The 27,929-nt window shown below is 37.3% G+C and overlaps 1 protein-coding gene and 1 pseudogene across 2 annotated transcripts; one reads left to right on the top strand and one right to left on the bottom strand.

Moving 5' to 3' along the window:
• Positions 1-226: 226 nt before the first annotated feature.
• On the bottom strand, positions 227-27,850 carry Spata9 (spermatogenesis associated 9). Of its 2 annotated transcripts, none has more exons than XM_090331111.1 (5): positions 27,708-27,850; positions 27,376-27,464; positions 18,796-19,023; positions 7,672-7,767; positions 227-769 (listed from the first exon to the last, which is right to left on the bottom strand). In XM_090331111.1, exons 1-5 carry the CDS (start codon positions 27,766-27,768, stop codon positions 485-487), a joined length of 759 nt encoding a protein of 252 aa, XP_090187237.1. In that variant the 5' UTR covers positions 27,769-27,850; the 3' UTR covers positions 227-484. The 2 variants fall into 2 exon arrangements, with proteins under 2 accessions (XP_090187237.1, XP_090187236.1); XM_090331110.1 differs by having other exon boundaries at positions 237-769; positions 18,796-19,026.
• On the top strand, positions 4,638-5,168 carry LOC150064199 (COP9 signalosome complex subunit 8 pseudogene; annotated as a pseudogene).
• Positions 27,851-27,929: the final 79 nt, after the last annotated feature.

The raw sequence follows: 27,929 nt of genomic DNA, 5'->3' as shown, positions 1-27,929 counted from the left end.
AAACCCTGAGTTCAAATTCCAGTGGCACCAAAAAAAAAATTAAAAATATTAGCCAGATATCTCGAATCCTAGTCATTCAGGAGGTTGAAATCTAAGGATCAAGGTTCAAAGTCAGCCTGGACAGAAAATTCCATGAAACTCTAGCTCCATTTAACCAGCAAGAAACCAGAAATACAAATATTGCTCAATTGGTAGAGTACCAAGATCTGAGTGAAAATATCAAGTAAGGGCATGAGGTCCAGAGTTCAAGCCCCAGTCCTGGCACAAAAAATAAGTAAGAATGTTGTGTAACCATACATACATTTTTACATCAAGATTCATTTTACTTTTTTCTGCCATGTAAATACTAAAGAATGACAGTAGAAGTTCTGCCCTTTCCTATGGCTAAAGCAGAGCACTAGAAACTAATCTCCTGGTTTTGCCAGATGAAATGTGCCAGTAGATAACTAAAGCTCTCTACAGTGATACTTGTGTTCAGCCTTGCTTATTCATTCATTTCTGCTGATTGGTCAAACACTGAATGTAAAACCTGGATCTTATTATTCTGCTGGTTGTCAGGAAGCATGTGTTGCTTTGAAATGTTGTCTGGCTTCTCTGGCAGTGACCGGTAAGGTTTTGCTTTGATTTCAGCTGCAGGAAACACCGACTCTGGAAGCACAGGCTCAGAAAAGGCTTTTCTACAATTTTCATTTGCTCGGTTTTGCCTTATGGACTCTTCTTCTTTGAAAATGTTCTTTGCTTTCTCTAGCACAGTATTAACACAGACTGCCTATGGGATTAAAATATTTTGAGATTGTTGAAGTTGCAAATAACCACAAATAAAAAGCCTATATAGTCCTTAACATGAACTCATTAATAAACATATTAAAACATATAATATAGCACTTCCTTTCAGGAACTCCACACACACAATAAGCATTCAAGAATTGATTCCTTGTTCTACGTATTTTATGCTACAATCTAGGCTGCAATATGCTTCAGTAAAAATATGCTTTGCATTTTTCATTAGCTGTTTCACATTTTTATCCTGATTTAATTAGATGAAACTTTCTTAAAAGATGGAATAATTTTCCCAAACATGTTTCTATCTCAAAGTGGGTTTTTTTGTTTTGTTTTTCTTTTCCCCAGACTTTGTTTATACCTGCTTATACAAGGGAAGGACATAAATAAATATTTTGGTGAGGAATGAGTAAACTAATAGATAAATGATTTCTAAACAACATTTGATCCACTTTCCCTCTTTGGGAACAAAAATGTCATTTAGTGCTTTAAGAAGATGACTAATCAAAATTAAGGAGAGAAAAATAACTTCAAAACACAGAATCACAAACTATATTCATTAAACTAAGTTTGCTAATGATGAAGATGATAATGTGGGGGGAAGGGAAAGTGAGAGAAAAACATAAGAAGGGGTATCAATGTTCAAGAAGTAATGTACCCACTATCTGACAGATGCAACTATTACCCCTCTATACATTACCCCAACAATAAAATACCACTTAAAAATTTTAAAAAAAAGATGATAATGATCTGAGGGTTAAGCCAACCAAAGAGAATAAAAAATTCCATGAAATATGAGAGAACCTAAAATAGTTAACTTTTACAAAAGAAATACCTCAGGATGACCTAATACAACCTACAAACAAAGGTTTCTTTTTTCTTCTCTTCCCTTCTTTCTCTCTTCCAGTTCTGAATTGATGCTTTCACAGAAAAATTATATAAACATCAGTGTATATTAACTGTACCTATCAATGGATTTCACTGTATCATTTTACATCTACATATATCATGCAGATCCACCCTCCTAATTACCCTCTCCTATGCTCCCCTTTATGTACCTTGACCCCTCATTTCTCTCACTTGTCCCTCTATACTTTAAAAAACTACAATTTACACATATGAGAGATCAGAATTCTTCTGTGTCTGACTTTTGCTTAACAGAATGAAGTCTACTTCATTTGCTTGCAAATGATGTGACTTCACTCCCTTTGATTAACTATAATGGGGCTATTGTAATAAGCAGTACAAAAAACATGTAGGTATCACCTATGTGCTGACTTCGTTTCATTTGTGCATATGGGGGAAGGGGATCTCTGGTTCATATAACCGTACTTCTAGTTTTTGAGGAATCTTCATGCTATTTTATTTTCTATAGGAGCTCCACTAGTTCACATGCTTACCAATGATAGAAACAATAGATCCTTTAGTTTCCACATCCTAGACAGGATTTTGTTTCTCTGTTTTGTTTTTTTATTTTAATAGTAGCTATTTCATTGGGATAAGATAGAATTTCTCATTTGGGTTTCATTTGGATTTCCCTGATAGATAAAGATGGTAGTTATTTTTATTAAGTAAGTATTTGCATTTATTTTTAGAAAAGTATGTTCAAATCACTTGTCTATTTGTTGGTTGCAAAAATACTTGTTTTATTGTTTTTGTTTTAGTTCTTGGTATATTATAGATGTCACTCATTGGACCAATGAGTATCTGGCAAAGACTTTTTCCCATGCTGTAGGTTGTCTCTTCACTCTGTTGAGTTGAATGTTTGCTTGCTGAGCAGAAGCTTTTTAATTTGATGTAACCCCAGGGCATACCACCTGCATTCTTCACAGCATTGTAGATTTACTATACAAATCTAGGAACTACTGAACACCAGACTTCTGGTTAAGATATTTATGTGTCAGGGTTTTTTTTTTTTTGTCCTCCCTTGATTACACTTGAACATATCTAAGCCCACAGCTACAAACTTTCAATTCATCACTTTTTGATGCAAATTTTCCCACTCATTTAGCCCTAATAGTATCATTTCTCTATGCTGTGCTATGGGGAAAAGTGTTAGAAAACTGAATTTTTGGACTGTCCTTCTTCCTCACATATAAAATTAAATCTGTGCCATTCCAATAAGCTGTATTCTGGCCTGCAAAGATGAAGTGTCTAGGGGCCAGGAGTTTGGCCTAGTGGTAGAGTGCCCCCCTAGCATGCACAAAGCCCTGGGTTTGATTCCTCAGTACCACATACATCAAAAAAAAGCCGGAAGTGGTGCTGAGGCTCAAGGGGTAGATCTCTAGCCTTGAGAAAATCCAAGGACAGTGCTCAGGCCCTGAGTTCAAGCCCCAAGACTGGCAAAAAAAAAAAATGAAGTGTCTATGTCTTCAACTTCTAACCTATTATTTTTTCAATTGATTAATCTCTCTTCATCCTTACGCTTTACCAGCAATAAGATGAAAATCTTCTATGATAAAATTTAAAACCACTTAAACCCTGCTTTCCTCCAAACTGTTAGAACACCTATTGTTTCTTAGCCAGAGTTTATACTCTTAGTTTCTATGTTACCATCTGTTCATTTTGAAACTTATTTCTGTCTTCTTTATCCCATCATGCCAAGATGATTCACTTCAATACTTTACTATTAAGTATAGAACACTTTTCAAATTTTCATTGTGCTTGACTTCTTGTAATTTGACAACCACTCATAACTTCCTGGGTCTGTGTTTACTCCACACTGTTTTCTCTGATCTGTTTTCTGCAATTTGGATTTTTGCTTCTTTTTCTCATTTATGGATGAATCCCTTCTTTGCTCAGTTTTAATGTCTCTTGTTCTTTATATTTCTGTTGACTTGGCCTGCTCTACTTGACATGGTTCCAGTCATAGGTCATCAACATACAACATAATGCTACTTGTTTTCAAAACCATACTTTCAACCTTGACCTCTCTTTGACCATCGATGCATGCAAGACCAATTATCAGGTCACCAAAAAGTTTCTATTGTCTATTTAAAACATTTTTAATATCTAGAACAGTGTGGTATAATTTAAGTAGCATTAGAAAAATTAAAGATTAATCTGGGTTTTAGTTTAACTTTTGTTTTGCCACAGCCATTTCATCCTATTCATTCATTTGTAGACTTTATATCAGAGCTCAGTTGATGTCAATTTTGTATTTATATTTAACACCAACTTACAATTTGCTTTTTTAACTGAAGTGTTTGAAGACATTCTACTTTTATTTTTTCAATGATATTGTGGGTATTGTTGTCCTTTTGTATTTCTCTGTACATTTTATAATGGTTAACTTTCACATAGACACACACACACACACACACACACACACACACACACACACACTTGCTTGAATTTCAATTGCAATGAATGTATAAATTGTGGGAAATTTTAAATATTGTTTTATAGTTCAGTTGGACAAAAGTAACAAAAATGTGTCATACATCTGACAAAAAGATAAAAATTGAGAGAAATTTTAAAAGTTCAAAATGGATTTGAGATGTACCATATTCATGGATTAGAAGAAAAAAAGATGTATTCAGTTAGCTGTCAAGATACAGTACACAGTGCTGTACTGCTGTAAGATTAGATGAACCAAACCAGAATAGAATCTATAACAGACTTACATAGAAAGAACATCCAGATTATTCAATAAATAAAGGGTGTTTGTGGTGTTCTAGGACAATAAGAGATTGTCCTAGCTTAAGGTCCGGCCATTGGGGAAGCATGGCCCAGCGGGCGGCCATGGAGAAAAGTGCCTTCAGTTCCTGGATCAGAGCGAGAACCAGGAGCTGGAGGAATTGCGCCACCCCACCCCCGCCAGTATATGGTCAGCTTCTAGCTTTATATTATTGCTTCATAATGACATGAATAATGCAAGCTATCTTTGGAAGAGGACTCCACCTGTTATAAAATCTGCAAATTCTGAACTTGGGGAGAATCTGACAAAGAGATTCCCCAGGGATCTATACGGCCATCAATGCCCACCAGTGGTCTGAGACTGGCCAGCCAATCATGGACGCGCTTCGAGAAGCCACAAGGAGACGAGCCTTCGCCCTGGTTTCGCAGGCCTATACCTCAATCATCGCGGATGACTTTGCTGCCTTTGTGGGGCTTCCTGTAAAAGGAATATTGGAGCCAGGATGGCAAACTGACTCCACCACAAGAATGGTGCTGCCCGGGAGCCAGTTGCAGCCACCCTGGATGTTTCCTTTAACAGGTTTCTTCCCTTATCAGAGCCTGCCCCTGTTCTGCCCATCCGTAATGAGCAACAGTTAGCCAGGCTGACTGATTACGTGGCTTTCCTTATTCTGACTTCTTCTGAGTTCAAGATCTACCTTCAGAGTCCTGTACTAGGATACACACAGAAATGTAAATTTCTTCTTTAAATTTTCAGATCTACTGGATGGGAAGAGTACCTCTGCATTCCTTTCTGAGTATGTGATAAAATACCTATATAAGATAAAGCATATCATGTAGATTTTGCCCTTGAGCATTATGCTGAGTAGTTGCTGTAGTAGGTGCACTTGTACCATGTAGGTGTGGTAGGAGCCCAGCAGGGTGGGCTCCGTCCTCCACCTCCAGAGTGCTTAATGTGCAGTCAGGTGGTGCTGTGCGGGCGGCCCTAAAGGAGGGGCGGAAGGGGCCCTGGGCGGCCCTGAAGGAGGGGCGGAAGGGGCCCTGGAGAAGTATTTCGCTCTCAGTGGTCTTTGAGAGGAGGGCAGAGTTGGGTGGAGTACACTGTGGGGTGAATGCAGACCCCAGCCCTGCTCTGTTCCCACTCCTGGGCCCCCCTGGGCAAGGGTGTTCATCTCTTAGTTTAACTTCTTCCTTTCAAGAACAGCGAACAAGCCTTTCGTCTTTGTATGACAGTTCTCTGAATATTTGAAGTCGTGTCTTCAGGTTCAAGTACTTCTTAGTTCATTCATTCTGCATTTGTTCAATACATATTTAATTGAGAAAAAAAAAAAGAAATGGAATTGTTCCTGATAACATTTCCTGAGCATTTCCTACTTTATGCATGGAGAAAATATGTGGTGGCCCTTAATTACCAATTTTAAAAGCATTATAAATCCAAAGTAAAGGCAAAAATAATGCACCCGCTAAAATGACTTCTGTTTTTAATTAATAAAAAGAGATTTAAAAATTACCAACAAGGGCGGGGAGTTTGGCCTAGTGGTTAAAGTGCTTGCCTAGCATGCATGAAGAACCGGGTTCGATTCCTTGGTACCACATACATAGAAAAAAGCCGGAAGTGGTGCTGAGGCTCAAGTGGTAGAGCTCTAGCCTTGAGAAAGCCCAAGGACATTGCTCAGGCCCTGAGCTCAAGCCCAGGACTGGCAAAAAAAAAAAAAATTACCAACAAAAATCAAAGAAAGACATGTCTCTGAATATATTTTAAAAGTCCAAGCAATAATTTTAAAAGTTAGGTACCTCTCAGTAGGAAAATAAAAAGGACATCAACAGAAATTCATAGGAGGTATCCAAATATCCAACGAATGTATGCAAAGGTATTTAATCTCAGTAACTAGCAAGGAGATGTAAATTAAAACCCCAGTGTTACATAATGCCACCTTCCCACATAAATGACTAAAATGGGGCTGAAGGCATGGCTCCAGTGGTACATTAAGACCAGAGTTCAAATCCAATAAATGTTAATGGTGGTATGGAACAACTAGAATTCTTATTCTGGATTCTACAATGTTAAAAAAAATAGAAAATGTTTGAAATACCTATTAAAGACAAACACACATGCAGTCTGCAATTTCACACAATTAAAAAAATTAAACCTTCTATAGTATAAGTTAAAGTAGTGACTGGCTTTTAAAGGAGAGTAGTGAGTGCAAGGGAGCAAGTCCAAAGAGTCTTTTTTTTCCTTTTTGCCAGTCCTGGGCTTAAGCTCAGGGCCTGAGCACTGTCCTTGGATTTTTCTCAAGGCTAGAGCTCTACCACTTGAGCTTCAGCACCACTTCCGGCTTTTTCTAAGTATGTGGTACCAAGGAATCGAATCTGGGTCTTCGTGCATGCTAGGCAAGCACTCTACCACTAGGCCAAACTCCCGGCCGCCAAAGAGAAATGTTTCATTTCTTAACTTGGGTCCTGATTAATAGATTAGCCAGCCACTAGTAGCTTACACCTGTAATCTTAGCTACTTAAGAGGTAAGACCTCAAGGCTCACATTTCGAGGTCACCTAAGGCAGAAAGTCCATAAAACTTCATCTTAGCTAACCAGAAAAATCTGATCAAGAGGTGGGACTTAAATGGAAGAGTGCCATCAGCCATGAGTTTCTGAGTTCGGGCACCAGTATTGACATTCACACATACACACATATGCATACAATGATGAACTGTGATAACTCATCAAGCTATAAGCATTTTGTATATTAGCTTAAAAATAAAGCAAAATTGGCTATTAGCAGGAAATAACACCCTTATGATTGACTTTAAAAAATTTCCTACTTTTGTCCTACACAGCACTTGATACCAACATACTATTCACCAATATTTGTGTCATCTAAAGTCAGAGATCCATGGTGGTAGAAAATGGAAATAAAACTATCAGGGGTTACTGGCCAAAATAAAACAAATGTAACTACATTAATCCAAATGTCCTGGTACAAGTATTCAATTATTTTAATCAACTTTTGATACAATGTAATTTGAGTTAGTTAATGCAAATTTCTGGATTGATCCAACTCCTCAGAAAAGCAAATGTCTAATATGAAACTATGTTGTATAACAAGTTATGGAATTGTTATAGCTATACAGAAAGTTGGCTTATGAATAAGTCCATTAAAGATAACACTGTACAATATACTATTATGTAGTATTCTCATTAACCATTTTATAAAATAAGTATATTACTAGATTTAAATGATTTTCTTAACTTACCAAATAGACTAGTGCTGCGTAGGAAGCATAGATTACGCTAGTTAAGGCAGCTTTTGCAGGAAAAGAAATGATTTCAAACAAAGAACCTTTTCTGGCCTGTAAAAAAAGAAAATATCTTTTTTATTAAAACAAAAATTTCAACATTACATTTTACAATGTTACTATAAAATGAGAGACTTTTTTTTCCTAAAAAATGCCATCAATGTTACAATTCTTTGGGCTTTTTAAAAAAATTTTATTTTAAAAATTTGAAAATAGATTAGTTTACTCTTTTTCTTCAACAAGAAGATACTTCTTTTTATTAATCAAAAGCTAAGACATCTATAAAATTCTTGCATTTCTGAAATCAAAATTGTCATGATGGTTTTGAAGTATGTTCATTAGGTCCTTGTGTTTATTAGAAAAATAGTCTTGTGTTCAAATTCCTGTAATCATCCTTTACTAAATTATCCACAACCTCAATTAAGCAAACAGCAATCGAAATACTAAGCATTTCCTACAGACTAATGAGCTACTTGGAAATTAACTGTGAGATTAGTGAAGGCCAGCACTGATCTTAGATGACTGTTCAGTGTGGAGGGAACATTTATGCCAAGAATGAATTTGCCTCCCAAGTGTTTCTAGTTCCTGGTAATAAGAGTGCTTGCTTTAACCCTCCCCATATAATAAATCCAGTTTAAGAGAAGCATTTTGTCTTATAGGCCACCTTTGTTGCCCATTAGAAAAACATCTCTTCCTATTCAGTAGTTAGACATGTTCCTCTGGAGAGCCAACCCGCTCTGTCCATGGCTTCCCTGAAGCTCCAAAAGGTCCAGGTTGTAACTAATAAAATTGGGTAAATGCACCGTAGAAAATGTGCACACACTAGAAAGAACACTGTGCACATGTTTATTAAAAAGTTATTTATAGCCTTGAGGGGCTGAGATAAAGCTCAATGGTAGAGTGCTTGTCTTGCATGGGCCACAGTTTGATCTCCAGCAAAGAATTTTTTAAAAAAAGGCATGTGAATGTAACCCTCACTGCTTGGCAATGGGGCAAGAAGGAAGGCTGGATGGAGCCCAGGAGTTTAAAGCCAATATAGACAACATAGCAGGACCTTGTTTCAAATTTAAAAATATATTTAGAGCATTGAAGATATTAAATAATCAATGATGGAAGAATGGCTAGGAAATGATACTGTATCTGTTTAATGTAGGTTGTGCATAAAAAAGAGGTATAGCTGGGTGCTAGTGACTCATTCTTACAATCCTAGCTACTCATGAGGTTGAGGTCTGAGGATTGAGGCTCAAAGCCAGACCTGGCAGGAAAGTTGATGAGTCTCCTAGCCACTAAAAAGCCAGAAGTGGAGTTGTGGTGCCAACAGTAGAGCATTAAATGTTGAGCAGGAAAGCTCAGAGATAGTACCTAGGTCATGAATTTAAGCTCTAGGACTGGCTCACAGAAAAAAGTACTTCTGAAGATCATATGATAATATCTTATTAAGCACATGATAATTTCTTATTAAACAATAATACTAAATATCTTATTATATGATAATATCTTATTGAACAAAAGAAGATAATATATTATTTGGGCCTTGTTCTGTGTGCTCTATAAGCCAAGAACTCACAGTGACACTGCATTCTCAGATTCTTGGGAGTCTGAGGAAGGACAATGGTTTGGGCCCATAGTTCAACCTCAGGAGTTCAAGACCAGCCTGGACAGCACAAAAATAGTCTCATCTTAAATAAACAACAATAGCAAACAAGAACTATGTGTTTTGCAAATGCTCTATTCAATTCTTTAAAAAGTCCTGTGAAATCAATATTTTATCCACATTGCACAAATAGAGCAAACTGAAGGAAAAGTAAGTAGTAAATCTAGAGTTAAAGCTAGGATCCTGCTGCAGTACCTAAACATTCTTTTTGCTCAAGGATAGCCCTCTACCACTTGAGCCATGGTGCCACTTCTGGCTTTTTCTAGGTAGTTATTGGAGATAAGAATCTCACAGGTTTTGGGGCATTTGCTGCCTTTGAACTGTGAGCCTCAGATCTCAGCTTCCTGGGTAGCTAGGAATGAGGCACCAGTGCCCAGCAGGAAAAGGATTTACATATAGAAAGTATTCCAAATTCTTCTGTAATGGATATATATATATATCATTTTATTTTATTCTCTAACAAATCTATTAAATATATGTACAGAATCGAGAGATATTACATTCTGGCCTCCCCTATTGTCTAAGTCAAAAAACACATAACATTTTCATAAGTGAAATTGTTATATAAAAGTGTATATATAGAAAGCTGTTGTATGTTTTATCTTTGCTTACTGCTGTCATTAGTGAATGAAGAATGAAGTGTTCATCACAATTCCCTGCCTACCTCTTACATGATTTATGAAGCAGAGAAAACAGGAATACTATCCAGCTGCTAGCTACGAGTATGGGGAGAGTCTATTCTTTCTTTCTTTTCAGGCCATATTAACTCCCAGATGTACGGGTAAATAAGGAAATTTTAGTTCATTCCCTCCTTAAGTCAACCTGGAAAATTTCTCAAGAATTCCTGGCTTTCATAAAGAATTTCCTGGAAATGAAGCAGGGTTTGTTTTCATTTCTCTCATCTTGTTGGAAGCATCAAACTATAAAGAGACAAGCTTACAGGGAGACGAGACCCTTTGGGAGAAAGAAAAGCAGATATATTCCAGCAAAATGCCTCCTACAGAGTGGAAAGATTCATGAGTCTGTGAATACGTAAGTGAATAACAGGAGGTCTATATTCCTAAGTAGCAAGTAAGCCATTAAAAAATTAAAATGGTGTCTGCATGAGAAATTAGTTAACTTCATCTTTCATATATTCAGTCCTTCACATACAAGTAATTAAAACTGATTAGTCTCAAGATGATTTTATATGATGACATATATTATGCTTGTGAATAATTAATGTGTGTATTGCCTAAAGGACATTTTTTCACTATTTTAATGGTTTTAATAAATAAATTCTATTTCGGCAACCAATCATCCCTACAGAAAATATATTTTCTCCAAAATTTATGTTGCTACTGGAGAACTGTCATTTTTCAATTTTATGACTCACTTCTAAAATATATTTTTCATGTTATAAACCATTCCATTCATTTGGCTTTCTTTTAGCAGTAATTGTGTATGGTAGAAACAGACAAACAGAAGTAGGAGTATTTATATTCTCTTGACTTATTTAAAAGAATTCTCTTAATTGTGTTATATTAATATTTTATTTGTATATTTGAGTTAAAGTCATTTTGGTATCAATGTCATGTGCACTTAATTATTTTATAATCCTTTTTGTTTATAATATTAATATTTATAATATGTGGATAATTGAACATTAAAAATGTTGCAGTATTTAAATATGTCCCACATAATTCCGATTGCCTCATATTACACAAGTACCTCTGTTCATGGCTGGGAATATGGCTTGGTAGTAGAATGCTTGCCTAGCATACACGAAGCCTTGGGTTCAATTCCTAAGTACCAGATAAACAGAAAAGGCCCAAAGTGGCACTGTGGCTCAAGTGGTAGAGTGCTTGAAAAAAAGACATTCAGGAACAATGCCCAGACCCTGAGGTCAAGCTCCAAGACTGGCAAAATTTAAAAAGAGCATCCATGTTCAAATTCTCACTAATTATGTCATAAATCACAAGAAAGTCAAATACAAGCAGTTGAGAAAACAAAGAACCACTTATACATGGCTTGAAAGTTGGAGACTTACCAGGCCCACCAGTTTATGTTGTATAAAATCACCTCAACACGAGATACAGGGTAAGTCATAGAGGAAACTCCAACTCAAAAATTCGCTAACAAATGTTGCAAGAAATGCTGACTTCTGTTAATAGACAAATTGAAGGTTGGGAGAGTGTTTCCTTCAGGGTTACAAAATCTATATGCCCATTTATTTTCATAGCAAAGAGGGGGAGGGGACAAGGTGGGAGGGGAGAAAAACGGAAGGAGAGGAGGAGAAGGGAGGGGTGAGAATGGAAGAGAAGAAAAGAGAAGGGAAAGAAAGGGGAAAGTTACTGACAATTTACAGTAAAGAAAGCCATCAGGCCTGGGGTTTGGCCTAGTGGTAGAGTGCTTGCCTAGCATGCACAAAGACACAAGTTCGATTCCTCGATGCCACATACACAGAAGTAGCCAAAAGTGGTACAGTTGCTCAAGTGGTAGAGCTCTATCCTTGAGGAAGTCCAAAGACAGGGCCCAGGCTCTGAGTTCAAGGCCCAGGCTGGCAAAAAATAAAAGAAAGAGAAAGAAAGCTGTCAAGAACTCTGATTATCCCACAAGATTAAAAATAGGGAAGGAAGGGGTGAGTTGGGAAGCCTAGGTGAGAATTTGAAAGTGGTGACATGGATCAAGATGCACTGTGTTGTTAAGTAACAAATCCTTTGTACAACTACTTAAAGGATAATGAAATTTGAAATATTTTTTTAAAGCAGTCTGACTTTATTTACCCATGTCCTTATACTACAGAACATTTTTCCTAAGAAAGTTTTTAGTCAGACAGTCCTATGAAGGTCAAATGTCTCCAACTCTTAGACAATTTGGAAAAAAAATTTTCTTTGAGAGGTTCTATTTTCTGGAAAATGCCTTATTTTCCTAGGTCTGAATCATACCTGCCAAGTTAGTCTTGTGGGAGGCCCATGAAGAACCCACAGCAGGACCTGGTATTTTCAAGATTTACAATTTAAACTCCAAGTTGGAATCTATCTGGAGGGATGAAGCTTTCAATTTCCATCCTGAAATGTGAGCACAAGCTCACTGAGATGGGATGCAATTCCAGCTGTTGGGCCCAGAGTTTACCTCACTTTTGTCTAGATTTTGCCCTATTTTAGTTCACAGGATCTATACAAAATAGAAATGGTTATTTCAAATGCCTTGATTAGGGTTGCTACAGTCACAGAAAGAGCTCCTGGTCCAGTGGCCCTGCATTGGCCTGCCAGTATCAACAACTATGTCTAGAAGCTGACATGCCTTGGCTGAAGTCAGCATCTAAGCTGGTTATCTAGGTCACTGCAGTGAGATCAGCTGCAGGCTTCACTCAGCCAAGCAGCTCATGGGGCTGGGTGTATAGATGCATTATTGTTGCATGGGATTCTCTGCCCAGGCTTTTCCATTCCCAAGGCCTCGCAGAACTAGCCAATACCTTATCCCTGCAGCCTCAGTCAAGTAGAACCCAAGGAGCAACCCTGACACTGTGTATAGCCAGGTGCGATGGAAACCTTTTCTAATGAAATAGACAGAGAAAGGGAGTGACTCTGCCCCTCTGTGTTCACTTCACAACTGGCCACCAAAATCTCTAAATCATTTCTACTGCGTGTATTTTGGGGGCATATTTGGTATGTATTTCAATATGTTCAGAAACATGGGACATGTTCTATCTAGATCTGAACATCCAACCAGAAAGGCCCACAGGTATATTGTCCAGGCAGCTCCTAAACCAGCATTCACTCTCTGCTTAACCTAAGGATCATTACTGTATGCGTCACTTCAGATACTCCACATAAGAGGACTGAAACACTATCCCGGTACTGTGTACCATGTAACTGGAGGGTATGTGTGGGGTTGGGAAAGATGGAGAATGATGGAGACATTGATTAAGACACATTGTACTTAAACTGAGTTGACTAATTAAAACCCTTTTGTACAACGAATTGAAAGATTGGAAGATAATATGTTTAAAAGATGAACTCTATCTCCCATAGCTTCTCCATGTTATGATTCTTATCACTCAGCAAATTTTGATGTCATGGATCACCACAAAGCAATTCACCACCTCTGACACATGTATTCCTTATATTTCTCAGGTGTACCTTTGACTCTCTGGGCCAGTGTATTCATATTCATATTTCACCACTTAGACTTTTAGAGTTGTCATGTGTTGCTTTCCCATTTACAGCAACTTAGTTTTCTTTTAGTGATAATTCTGCTTCTCTAAACTTCCCTTGAGTGAAGCTTCTTCCTCATTCCTCAAAATCTCAACAAGCAAAATGGTTCAACCCTGTAATCTCAGCACCCTGAGAGGTGAAGACAGGGAGGACTGAAATCATAAGCCAGCCCCGAGCAAAAAAGTGAGACCTTATCTGAAAGTAACCTAAAGTAACATAAAGCAACGATTGGCTGGAGGTGTGGTTCAAGTGGTATGGTGTCTACCCAGCAAGTACGTGATCCTGCTTCAAACCCTAATACAAAAAAAAAAAAAATCTGACAAGGTCCAGCTCAACTAAAAGTATAATACAAGGTGAGTATTTCATGGAACCGATCAAAATCGAAAAAGTAGCATTCAAAAAGAATAATCACTTAAAAGATCATATGTATGTATGCTCAAAATGATTAAAATTTGGACCGGGAGTTTGGCCTAGTGGTAGAGTGCTTGCCTAGCACACACAAAGACCTGGGTTTGATTCCTTGGTACCACATACATAGAAAAAAGCTGGAAGTGATGTTGAGGCTCAAGTGGTAGAGCTCTAGCCTTGAGAAAGCCCAAGGACAGTGCTCAGGCCCTGAGTTCAGTCCCCATGACTAGCAAAAAAAAAAATTGATTAAATTTTTTTTCTTTTGGTTGTACTAGGTTTATTTTTCTGTCATCCAATCTCCTGGATGGCAGCCAGCTAAAAAAATTAGGATTAGAGAAGTGTGAGCCACTGGTGCCAGCTATACTGATTGTTCTTTAAGTAATAAATCTGTAAAAAGATAATTTGAGAAAAGCAGACACTTTGTGAAAGTCACCAAATAAAGTTTCTAGAAAGATTAACATTGTGTGTGTGTGTGTGTGTGTGTGTGTGTGTATGTGTGTGTGTGTGCGCACGCGAGAAAGAGAGCGAGAGAGCGAGAGAGCGAGAGAGCGAGAGAGAGAGAGAGAGAGAGAGAGAGAGAGAGAGGCCTACAGCTTGAAGTCAGGGTCTATGTACTGTACTTGAACATTTTACTCAAGGTTAGTGCTCTACCACTTGAGCCACAGCTCCACTTCTAGCTTTTTGGTGATTAGCTAGAGATAAGATTCTTACTAGCTGGGCACCGATGGCTCACGCCTGTAATCATAGCTACTCCGGAAGTTGAGATCTGAGGATTGAGGGTCGAAGCCAGCCTAGGGAAGAAATGTCCCATGAGACACTTATCTCCAATTAACCACTCAAAAAAGAAGTGGAGTTGTATATCAGTTGGTAAAGCGCTAGCCTTGAGCATAAAGAGGCTCAAAAACAGCAGTCAGGTGCTGAGTTCAATCCCTACAACCAGCAACAACAAAAAGATTCCTGTTCCTGGGGGCTCTGAACTGCAGTCCCCCGACTGCAGCCTCCTGAGTAGCTAGGATTACAGGTATAAGGCATGGTACCCAGCTAACATAGTATTTTAAATTACTAATTATACAAGATGCAAGATACAAGAAGGAAATAGGATAAAAAGGGAAGGTTCAAAATATGTTTAATAAGCACATCAAAGGACAAGATGTAGAGAAAATAAAGACAAGTAATATTTGAAGGCATATTTGCCAGGCATTTTCCAGACGTAAGGAATTTGTCCTCTGATTCAGAAGTGAAACTTTAGCTACACACATCAATAAAAGTTAACAGGATTGAACTCTACATTTAGCTTAGAAACTCATTAGTAGGTCAACAGAGGCAAAAAGGCAAACATTATTTGCAATTTTTAGTTTCTCAGTATTGAATAAAATGAAACAAGTTGATACAAGTTCAACTGTAATACAAAGATACACTTATATACTACCACTGATTTTGAGTTAGAAGACTATTGTCAATGGATTTTTTTTTTATCATCCTGTATAAACTGTGACTTCTGAACAACGAATATGTTTGAAAATCAAACAGCCTTGGTAGCTTGAGACAATGTAATCTCTGGAAAAATCTAGAGATGTGCCCTCACCAGACATTTTCATGGTCACTGAAGATAAACCGCTTCATGATAGGTAAGATATCACTTCCATACTTCCTTACATTCCAAGGTATGAGTGTTCCATGCTTTATACACACACAGACACACAGACACACACACACACACACACACACACACACACACACACACACACACACACACACACACACCTGCTCTTAGCAGAGTAGGCTGGGCAGATGAGTCAGTGTCCCTATAAAAACCTCAGTCTGTTCAAGATTCCTCTCTCCCATGTGATGCAACTTGCTACTACTCATAGATATTTAATGACCTTCATCAAGATGAAAACCAACTCACGACATTGGCTAATGATTTTATTGTAACGATGTCCCTGATCCAAGGGATCTATCTCTCTCTCACCTCTCTCTTCCCTCTCCCTCTCTTTTTCTCTCTCCCCCTTCTCCACCCCCTCCCCCTCCTCTCTCTGTCTGTCTCTGTCTGTCTGTCTGTCTGTCTGTCTCTCTCTCTCTCTCTCTCTCTCTCTCTCTCTCTCTCTCTCTCTCTCTCTCTCTCTCTCTCTCTCTCTCTCTCTCTCTTTCTTTCTCCCCCCCACCCCACAGCAGGCTAACTTGTTGGCGTGAAAGTAGTATAAAATCTCAGACCCTTTACATCATTGATTTAGCAGAGAAAGCAAACAGGATGAAGACAAGGAACAACATAACGGACATGATCTCATAGTAAAATACAGAAATCTACTCTCTACCTCCTGTTGGAACTATGGGTTTGACATGCAAGGTAAGAAATAGCAAGATAGGCGTCAGGGATTTGGCCTAGTGGTAGAGTGCTTGCCTAGCATGCTCGAAGACCCGGGTTCAATTCCTCGGTATCACATACATAGAAAAAAGCCGGAAGTGGTGTTGAGGCTCAAGTGGTAGAGCTCTAGCCTTGAGAAAGTCCAAGGACAGTGCTCAGGCCCTGAGTTGAAGCCCCAGGACTGGCAAAAAAAAAAAAAAAAGAAAAAGAAAAAAGAAAGAAATAGCAAGATAAAAATTACATTTAGAAGAATATTTCAGTGGAAATTTAAGATTAATGGAGTGTAGATGTAGAGCCAAAGTGACTCCATCTTAGAACCAAGAGACCATCTTAACCTCTGGATGGCCCGCGCCTTCCTGGAAAAGTCACAAGAAGGCATCCGCCCCTTAATTAACCCACCAAGAAGGAAGCTTTCCCAGTTTGATTTTGAAATGCATTTTGACTCTGAAATTTGAACTGTGAGTCAATCAGAATGCGTTAACTATGTTGTTACGTTCAAAACCTAAATGTCAACCAGGCATATGTATGTTAAGGTTGAATTCCCCTAGACTTGTTTACCTAGCATTATAAAAGCTGCTGTAAAACTGAGCTCAGGGCCTCTTAGTGTCACTGGGCAACCGAGGAGTGCACAGAGGACCAAGCTCGAGCTTGCAATAAAGACTCTCATGTGCTTACATTGGATTCGGAACCTTGGTGGTCTTCTGGGACCCCCGATTCTGGGCACAACATAGACAAGCTTCTTTTTGATGATGTAATAATATATAGGAAAGGGGCATGCCGTTCCTAAAGAATCCAGTGGTTAGCAAACATGAAACATTTTCTGTTTCCTTCTCTATCAGATATTGTAACAGAACCCTTTAAAATTGCCATTCACTGGTAATTCATTGTTGAACTATCTGAGGCTTTTTTGAAATATTAAATCTTTGACTAACAAGAGATTTCTATGTAATGCAATATTTATTGGCTATTTGTTGATTTGGGCCATCTAGAATCCATTTAATTGTCTTCTAACAATACAGATTTTGTGTTTTACTCCTTTGATAACACTTTCTATGTGGTCTCGATAGATCTCCAGTTTCAACCCTAGAGATGAGGTGGGCACTGAGTTCTAGGTTTATCAGTACATTCCATTTCCCAGGTTCAGAAGCCGGTAGGTGCTGAGACACAAGCTATTTCCCAAACCAAACCCCAGGACTTTGCAGGAACAATGGGTCACGGTTTCTATCTCTTTTCTGTTTAATTGAACCTGGGTAGATAGAGTACCAGAAGTAGTTGTGAGGCATTTTGCAACCAAGAAGGGAAAGTCAGTCTAAAAACTGAGCCAGCACTCAGAAAGAACTCACATGAAAGAAATGGAGAAACACGTTGCCTAAGGCAAGGTTCTCAGTACCTATACCCAGCTATGCCTGGAATTTTAACAATGCTGGGTTGTTTATTTGAACTAATACATCTTTTTTCATGGCTAACTGTTTGAAAATCAGGTTAAGCTTGATTTTCCTCTCCTTTTATGTTACTGTTGTTGAAAAGTTGTTAAAGGGAGAGAGACCCGAAGTTGCTGAAGGTAGAGAGAAATTGATTCATTCTAGGCTTAGATGCCAAATTTATGCGATTCTAGATCTGTAGTGATATTAGGATACTTTTAACAAGGCCCAGATTGAAATAACTCGAGCTCTTTGATGAAAGGTTTAGAAAAATTCATACTGAAATGTTTTAATGACAGTTTCCCTTACAAAAATGTAATAAAGCCTTCAGGAAACAATGTTGCCAATGGAATTTGAAATGTATTTAAATGTTTATCCAAGTCATGTGTTAGAAAGTATTTTGGAAACCAAGTTATGGGAAACAGGAGTGAAACAGTATTCTTTTTTTGTTGTTTTGCCAGTCCATGGGTTTGAAGTAGGGCTATGTACTTGATTGACTTGCTTTGCTAATGCTCTACTGGCCTGGCACATTTTGTAGGTTTTTTGTTTGAGATTTTTGTGGGTTTTTTTGAAGATGGGAGTCTCCTGAACTTTATTGACCAAGGTGGGGATGGATCTGAGTTATGTTCCTCTCTAGATCTCAGCCTCCTGAGTGGCTAGGATTACTGACGGTAGGCACAGGTATCCGGCTAACACACAAGTATTTATAAATAATAATTTTTAAAAAGCCAATGAGAGATTTCTCTTAGGTGTGACACAAGTAATCATTTGCATGCTTATACTGAATCGGAATTATTTGAAATTGGTATTTTTCAAATAGTTCAATCAGAAAATAAATACATTATTTCCCTTTCCAGACTTACTTAAACCAGAAAACATATCATATATTTTGAAAAGGCCCAACCATTATTCCTCTTATCTAAGCATATCTTTTTCACATGCAAGACAATCACATGCCCTGCATTTTCCGTTTTCAAGTGTTGCCACTTAAAACAGTTTCTCTAGGAAGGATCCCCCTCAGGTGCAAATGCTTACCTGCACGTGGCTGTACAGGGGTTGCCTTGGCGTGTTGACCTCTCTCAGCAGACGGTGAGATATGCCTCTTAGCTCTAAAAGCCTGTATACCAGCTGAGGCTGCAGAAGTCTGGCTACTGATTTGGAGGATCTAGATATCCTGTTTAATCCTTGAATCAGTGTTCCCCGGTTGATCTTGGCTAAAGCAAGAGCCATTTTGACTTTGGATGATTTCTGCGTAGCTTCTTTCTTCTGAAAAAAGAATCCTTCTAAAAGTATCTGGTATATGATTTGTCAATGCATAGCTAAAATCTACTTTTAGCAGAGCTGAATATACAACTAGATTGAGCACAATATCCTACATATACTCCTGGTGTAATAAAACGTAAGTCTATAGGACTCCCTCACCCTACTTAAGTTTTCATAGGAATGAATGTTTTTCCCTCTTTGAATTAATAGATAGACCAAGATAACTAGCCAAAATTTGGACTGCATGAGCACAAAGAGGCTCAGAGACAGCACCCAGGCCCTGAGTTCAAATCCCAGGATCAGCAAAAAAAAAAAAAAGAGTCATTTCAAAAGTAAATGAGTCTTCATTTGAATTATTAAAACAACAGTATTTGTTGAAAATCTTACAAATGATTTTCTATTTTCCTTAAAACATTTAAATGATGAAATAAATATATATATACATAACTTATGTTTATAATCTAAAGAAAATAAAAAATACACTGTATGCTATTCAGTGCATTTAAGAAAATGTCTAAAACTTCAGAAAGCCTAAAAGTATTTTGAGACAAAAACCTTGTGACCTTATCCAAAACACATGCCACATTGTTCTTTTTCAGCTTTATCATAAAAAACACAATTCAGAGAGAAATTATTTACAATTTTATTTAATTGTACTCTAGGCAACATTATAGTTTCCATTAAGAATTTTTTTCATATATTTTATTGTAATTAATAGAAGGGTTACATTATATTCACCAGATAGAAGGTGCATCACTTCACATAGATACCCTTTCTCATGTCATGGTTCCATTGAGAATTTAATAAACATAGTTTTCATGAAGAATTTACATAATTTTGTGAGCTATTTTGGGTTTTTTTGTTATAACTTGGCATAAAATATTAACTAATAAGTATTTATTGCAAATAATCAACTTTTTTTTTTTTTTTTTTTTTTTTTTGCCAGTCCTGGGCTTGAGCTCAGGGCCTGAGCACTGTCCTTGGACTTTCTCAAGGCTAGAGCTCTACCACTTGAGCCTCAGCACCACTTCTGGCTTTTTTCTATGTATGTGGTACCGAGGAATCGAACCCGGGTCTTCGTGCATGCTAGGCAAGCACTTTAACCACTAGGCCAAACTCCCGGACCAAATAATCAACTTTTAATCCTTAAATATTTGTTCACCCTAAATATATAAATACAGTCTATCTTTTAAATGGATTTGTTGGCTAGAACAAATATTATATATTTGTCTAAGAGCTAACATGCTATATATTTATTTTGAGTCCTTCAATTTTTATCCTAAAATTTTATTTACCATTATTTCTCATCAAAGTTCATTACTTCTTGCGCTACTTAGCATTAGTTGCTGATAGTAACCATATGCTGTTCTAGCCAGTCTCTAAAGATGTGTTTGGTAGCGATTGATGTTCTTTTGTACTGAAAAAAAAAAAAGGTCTATTAACTACCTGTGGTTTCAGGAGAGTGTCCTATAAATTGTGTACTGCAGAAATTGCTATAATCCCAAGCCATTTAGAGGAAAACGATCATGAAAGCAGTTATGTAGAAACAGACAAGCAAAATAACATACAGGTAGAATCATCTGGCATTATTTTCTACCATTTTTAGTGGTGAGTAAACCTGGGAGAGAAGGTGTCTTGCCTGCAGTGTCCAAAACTCTAGTGCACCACAGATTCTAGTTTTCTTGTGACTTTATGTTTTGCTATATAAATCTCTCCCAACTTCACCTCAACATGGGACAACTCTTGATAACTGGTTTTAATTCTGATTATAATTTGATATGAGGAATGAGCCACATTGCCAGGGCAAAAAGAAGTAGGTGAGTGTAGGTCCACTATTATTAAAACTTTGTCTACCTTCTGAAGTGTTTGGTATTTTGGAGAGCTCTCATTTTTTAAATTATAAAATGTAGATATTCTGCAGTCTCCTTTTGTTTCATTTTTGTTGTTGTCGTTTTGTTTTTTGCCCATCCTGGTTCTTGAACCCAGGCCTGAACACCATCCTTGGGTTTCTTCCTCAAGACTAGAGCTCTACCACTTGAGCCACAGCATCATTTCTGGCTTTTCTATTTATGTGGTACCTAGGGTCTTTGTGCATGCTAGGCGAGCACTGTACCACTAGGCAACAGTCCCGGCTCTCTTTCTTTTATTTTTTGAGACAGGATCTTGTTTAGGCATTTGGGCTGGCCCAGAACTTGCTATATCAGCCCAAGCTGAACTCAGATGCAAATCCTCCTGCCTCTGCTTCCCAATCACAGGCATGCATCACCGTGCCTGACTGTCTTTACAAAATCTTGATGCTTTGTACAGAATGGCTTAGCTTGAGAAGTTTATACTTCTTTTTGCTTTAGCCAAATTTGATTCATTCTCCCAAAATAGTTCAGTAGTCAGTCCACCCAATATACCTCCTCTTTTATAGTTGCTTTCTGATTTTTCATTTTTTTAGTAAATAATAAGGCTATCTGCCATTGGTAATTTGTTAATTCCCATGTGGGTCTCATAAAATTTGTACTGACCAAAATATATTATAAGCCACGTTTTAAAATAAACAATATTTTTCATGATATAACAGTACTGACAGACTTTGTGCTAGCTTCTCTGTTTTAGTGTCACCATAAATTCATGGCTGTTTCCAAACCCTCAATCTGTTCCCTAATGACTATCACCCTTGTTTTCCTTTAATTCTCAATTATTACAATTTGACCACCCAGCTTATCTTCATAATTCTTAATACTTTCTTGTATGCTTTTGAAAGAATGGTTACTTCTGACAACAGAATATTACTGACTATCTTTATCTTCCCTGACACAAAACATACAATCAGTTTTTTCCCAAGACTATCTCACTGGTTTTGAGAATATTATACGAAAGAAAATCTAGGCACCAGTGTGCATGGATGGTGGTGGTTTCTTTCTGATTCTCAGGACATGAAAGTAACAACAGAACTAAACAACAATGTTCATGCCTGTAATCCTAGCTAGGCAGAGATCAAGAAGACTGTGGTTCAAAGCCAATCAGGGAAAAAGGTTTATACTACCCCCATTTTCAACCACTTTCTGGTTGAGGTGGTGCACATCCCTTAGAAACTTGGGATGCTGAGAATGAGAGGATCTTAGAGAGCAGCTACCCAAGGAAAGTATAGATAGGAAGAGCACAATATCAAAAGAGGATACCTCAGGCAAACAAAGCAAGAGAAAAATATAACAAATAAAACAAGAGCCAAAAAGGCTGGAGGTATAGGTATGACTCAAGCAGTAAGTATCTGCCTAGCAAGTACAAAGCTCTGAGTTCAAACCCCAATAATGCAAAAAAAAAAAAAAAGTCCTAACAGAGAAGAAACTAGTTACACTTTCGTAGATGCAGAATGAGAATTCCATTACACCAGTTTAGGATGATAATTTTGACTCATTCTTTCAGTGAGTTACTCAAGTGGTTGCCACAGGAAATTTAAAAACTAAAATTTCTTGATATATTAGGGTTTTGCCCCTTTTTGTCTTCTACCTATTTCATATATTCTCTTAACAAACCATGTACGTGAATTTAAATGTTGACCACCTAAATAAGACATCCTCATGTTTCCCCACATCTCATTTTACTTTGACTCAGCCTAAACAGCATGGAATTGATCACAAAGGGTGTAATTTTATATAATCCTGTTTATTATCATGGTCATCAATGGGATACAGGGAGAGAACTTCCAAGTCCCATCACTATCACCTCAGAAATGTACGAAGGTCACTAATGAAAAGAAACAGCATCACTTAATTATGCAGCTTCTAGAATTGTGCTCCAGATTTCTCCATTTGACCTCCTCTAACTGAACATATATCCTGTTTTCTCATTTTCTTTTTATCTAGAGCCAGGTCTATTTCTTTGTCATCAGCAGTTTTAATGCTGAACTCCAATTTCTATTGCCTCAGCATTTTACTATAAAACCAGCATGTCAGCATGTCTTTCTGTGAATAGTCCCAGAATCTAGCTGCTTCTCAGGACCCCCAGGCCTACTACTCTCAGTTCATTGTTGTACTTAGATAATACTATTACCTCTTTTTTCCTATTAGTAAGCTGGCCACCTAAGAGTTTTATTGCTACCAGCCTTGTTTGATTTCATTGTTTCAATAACATATCAACCAGAGAGACCTAACTGAAACTCATGTCAGATCACATCTTGTATCTGCTCAGTTGCTTTAGAGACTTCTACTAAGTGGAAAAGCAAAGTATACAGAGTCCGCACAGCAACTTCAGTGTTTTTACATCTTTGGCCTTTCACTCTACTGATTTGTTGAAAGTCCTTAAGACTCATCTCTAATTAACCACCAGAAAATCAGAAGAGGCAAGGTGCCTCAAAGTGTTAGAGTGATAGCTTTGGGCAAAAGAACTCAGAGACAGAACCCAGGTCCTGAGTTCAAGCTCCATAACTGACAAAAATTAAAAGTTCTCCTCTCAGATGGAGGAGGACTTCTGGCTGAATGTCCTAGCTAAGCATTTTCCTAAGAATTTAATAAAAATTCACAATAGAGTTCTTAGTCTATACACAATCAGTGCCTTATCATCTCTGTGTGAGTAGATGTGCATAAGAAGGTACATCTTTAATATAATTATAGTTCTATTTTTGTATATTTCTCAGCCTAATGCCCCCCACAAAGTAATTCCAGACATCAATGTATAGTTAGCAAATTTTTGTACTACATTTAAAAGAAATAGAAATCTCAAAAGAGCACATTAACAGATACAAAAATTAAACATTTTGACATGGGGCATGGAATTTTGGCCTATGCTAGTATTCTAATTTCCAATCATGCAAAGCAACCCACATGGTCACCTGTTACAATAAAACAAGAGAAAAATACCTGGGTCTGATTCCTCAGTACCGCATACATAGAAAATGCTGGAAATGGTTCTGTGGCTCAAGTGGCAGAGCACTAGCCTTGAGAAAAACTAAGGACAAAGTTCAGGCCTTCAGTTTAAGCCCCAAGACTGGCAAAATTAAAGAAGAGTATTCTCTCATTTCAGCAAAAATAATCTGAATTAGCAGTGGCTCACACCTGTAATCCTAGTTACTCAGGAGGCTGAGATCTGAGGATCAAGATTCAAAGCCAACCCAGGCACAAAAGAACCTGAGACTCATATCTCCAATTAATCCCTAGAAAATGGGAAGTGGGGCTTGGATCAAAGGTAGGGCGGTAACCTTGAGCTGAAAAGCTCAGGGACATTGTCCAGGCTGAATTAAAGCCCCATGACCTCCCTCCCCCCAAAATAATAAAAATCTGAATTAAATTTCATCTGGTTTTTTTTTTAGTTGTAGTGAACCTTTCTGTGTTTAAATTTAAAATCTGCTATTTTTAAAGTCCTTAGTCAGGTGCTAATGTCTCACATCTATAATCTTAGCTACACTGTAGGCTGAGATCTGAGGATTGAGACTCAATCAGACCAGGTAGATACATCTCTGAGATTTAAAAGAAATTTTTTCCAAGAAATTATCATAAAGTTGGAGTGGAGGTATGGCTCAGTGATGGTGTATGGGGCCCTGAGTTTAAGACCCTGTATCAGCACACATAAAAGCTCAGTCCTTGTTTGAAAGTAATTTTCAGTTTGCCAATATAAACCTTTGAACATTACTCTGTATTAAGAAAGTAGTACTAGAGGTATTGGTGTTGGCACTGGTTGAGATAGATGGTATGGAGAGTTCAGGAGAGATCCTTAAATGTCAGGATTAAAAAGTTATTTTTCCAAGACCCAGGAAAAATTCATTTAAAATTAATTTAATAACACTGTTCTAGGTATATTCCTCTATAAATGTTTCACCACCATTTTCAACATCTATTTTATTTCTGGCGAGGAAATGGGCCTTTTCTTAAATGAATAAATGCCTGGAGACTGGATGGGCATTATATACTAAATCACAAAATTTAGTTCAACCCCAGTTAATAAGATATACTAAGCATTCTTAGAAATATTCTTTCACCATGTTTGAGAACTGTGGGTCATGTTAAAAACAACTACCACAACAAAAAGCATAGCTCTTCCAATGTGCCATTTTAAAAGGCTATTTGGCTTAACTATGAACTGCTACTTAATAAATTAGCATTTTATTCCTTAAGAGCAAATAGATTCAAATGTGTTTTAGCATCTCAGGTCCACAGATTTCTTGCCAATCTCTGTGGCACATTCTTTAACATCACAAGGTGAAAAAGAACAGTGTGTTTGAGAAGAAAACAACAAACTTTGTTTTTGATCTTCTCTAAGTGGAGTACAGTTCTTATAAGAAGAGTTCAAGGAGTTGGATGTGGAATGAAGAGTTCTTTCTTTAGGGCCCAGAATATCCATCTACAGCACCATGTAGCTCTAGTAATTTAGCTCTAGGATATTTTGAGGGTAAAAAGAGGACAACAGGAGTTCTAGAAAAAGACTGCAACTTCTTTGAATAAGTAAATCCTAATTTATCTAATAATGAAGATAGGAAGGGATAGCAGGACCTGTTCTGGCTTGCTTTTGACTTGTAGCACTCACATTGTTTCTCAATAATCACAGTCACTACAGTTCTACTGTCATGATCTAAAATAGTAGACAAGCCATGTACATCTCTACTACTCCAGGGCTTGCAAAAATACTTTACACCAAGCTAGAGGAATGCAAAAAGAAGAAATGATCAGACTACAAGTCAAAAATTTCAAAATCAAATTTCTCCTCTGGAGCTTTTAAGACTTCCCTTGTCCTGTTCAACCCACCACTGCTTGGATGTTCTCTTACTGCTGTGTATCTAGGACCCACACCCTGATATCACCCCTCCTCAAAATTTGGGCCCAAGAAAGAGAGCCAAAAGGAGGGGTTATTTCCTTGACAGCCCAGGGCCAGTATTCTCACCTCCTGTAGCTCCTAGAAGTTATAGCTCCACTCCATGACTCAAAAGGGTATGGCATACCCTAAAGCTATGATCCCATTAAACCAATTTCATCATCTCCCAGTCATCTTTTCTTATATAGTCATAGATAGATAGATAGATAGATAGATAGATAGATAGATAGATAGATAGATAGTCTTATATAGTCAACAGTATCACTATTCTTCCAGCCATTCAAGAAATCCCAAGTCTGCCTCCATCTCTGCACATTCCTTTCAAGTCAGTTGCAAGATAAGCTATGTACATTTTGTACCCAACCCATTCTTTCTATTCCTAATGTCAGTGTGTTTGTTCTTGGCTCATTCATAACAGTCTTACTAGCAATGCTCCCTCCATTCAGACTTACCACTGTTTTCAAAGAATAGCCTGGATGTCATTTCCTTACTCAAATATTCTGACATAGCTCTATAGTATAATTAGGAGAAAGGTAAACAGGGCAAACAAAACCCTCTGTATAGTGACTCCTGGAGTATTTCTTATTGTTCTATTTCCTGCTTCAGTTTATTTTCCCTATACGTAATTATTCATATTTAGTTACATTCTAGGAATACAGTATGCTGTTTCAAACATTATTTCCTAACTCTCTCTGCTTCCTTCACCCTTACCCACTTATCTTATTCTTTTCTTTATCATGAAAATGCCCATTCATCCTTTAAAATCAATATAAGTGTTTTTTTAATAAGTAGAGCTAGCCATTTCTCTAAATTCAAAGTACCTATAAAATTCTTAACACAATCTAATGCAATTGTCTGTTTACAACTCTGTCTTCATTAAATTAGACTTAGTTACTGAAGGGATAATGTCTTACATTCCTCTCCCCAATCTCAAGCAGTAGTGAGATATTTAGTATATATCTGAGAACTGGGTATCCTTAGGATTGGCTTAAGATAAAATATAAACTTTTTGTGACCACCATGTTGCTCACAGTGTTGCTTGGTGTTTCTTCTAGTTACGTGGATTATTATTTTGTTATGTAACTTCACACACACTCTATTCCAAACGGGGTCAAAATGGCTCAAAGGTATTTCTCCATTAACTGATGTGTACCTTTGAATAAGTTAGGTTAAGTGTGTTCCCTAAACACGATACAACTTTCACTTGATTTCTTCAAAATTTTTGTATGGCACTCTTCAACTCTCAATGTTACTTAAAGTATATCTAAGCTATTTTTTCTAATTTTACATTAATTTTATTTTATCTTAAAAAAAACTACATTGTTCCTGTGACTATAAGAGACATCAGATTTCCATCTGATGATAAAGTAGTTGTCTTTAAACTTAACTCATCTATCTCACTTACCTTTCTACAATCTCTCTAAATTAGATTTGAAATTTGTTTTTCTGAAGCAAAATTAGCATTCTTTCTTAAGCTTTAAGTATTGATCTCAAATAACTCATATGATATTATACCTTAAATAGTTTCTGTGTTACTTTTGAAGCATGTTATCTAATTACCTGGTTAGATTGTGATAATCTTAAGATGGTAGGAAATTCATCTTTAAACTCATCTATGAGGTCCATGATGGCTTTCTGGAACCCCTCAACTAAGGAAAAGAAAGAAAAAAAGAAAAGTAGAGATTAAGAAAAATAAACCTTAATATCTTCTAAAATGTTAATATATATATATATTATATATATACATATATATATATATATATATATATATATATATATATATATATGGAACACAGGACGTAAGTGTCTGGGAAAGTTAGGGATCCTTGGGAGAGTCTATTCCCAGTTCTTCCCAGAACCTCATCCCCTTTACAAAAAAAAGTTGTATATACTTCTTCCAGAAAAGTTCTTCAACACCTGCCCACATATCCACCCAACAGGTTTGATTGGCATGGTGGATTCCTAGTGCTTAGTTAAGCTTGTAGGTCTGGGACAAGAGCAGCCTTTAGGAAACTCAGGAAAGCAGCAAGGCCAGAATCTGCAGCTAACTGCTGGGACTCTTTGTTACTGCACAATGGGCCTCTGAGAACTTGTTACAGAATCTTCTGAAGTCA

This window comes from Megascapheus bottae, chromosome 4 (genome assembly GCF_031878675.1).
Source record: "Megascapheus bottae isolate mThoBot1 chromosome 4, mThoBot2.hap1, whole genome shotgun sequence".
Lineage (NCBI taxonomy): Eukaryota > Metazoa > Chordata > Mammalia > Rodentia > Geomyidae > Megascapheus > Megascapheus bottae.
This window is presented reverse-complemented; position numbering and strand designations above follow the sequence as displayed.

What these genes read in the sequence shown, in the direction of transcription:
- Spata9 (XM_090331110.1), bottom strand. Translation starts at nt 27,768, where the DNA reads ATGCCAATCAAACCTGTTGGGTGGATATGTGGGCAGGTGTTGAAGAAC. An exon ending in GATTATCACAATCTAACCAG is followed by an intron (nt 19,027 to 27,375) that starts GTAATTAGATAA and finishes TTCTTTTTTCAG; the next exon opens with AAGAAAGAAGCTACGCAGAA. An exon ending in ACGCAGCACTAGTCTATTTG is followed by an intron (nt 770 to 7,671) that starts GTAAGTTAAGAA and finishes TTAATCCCATAG; the next exon opens with GCAGTCTGTGTTAATACTGT.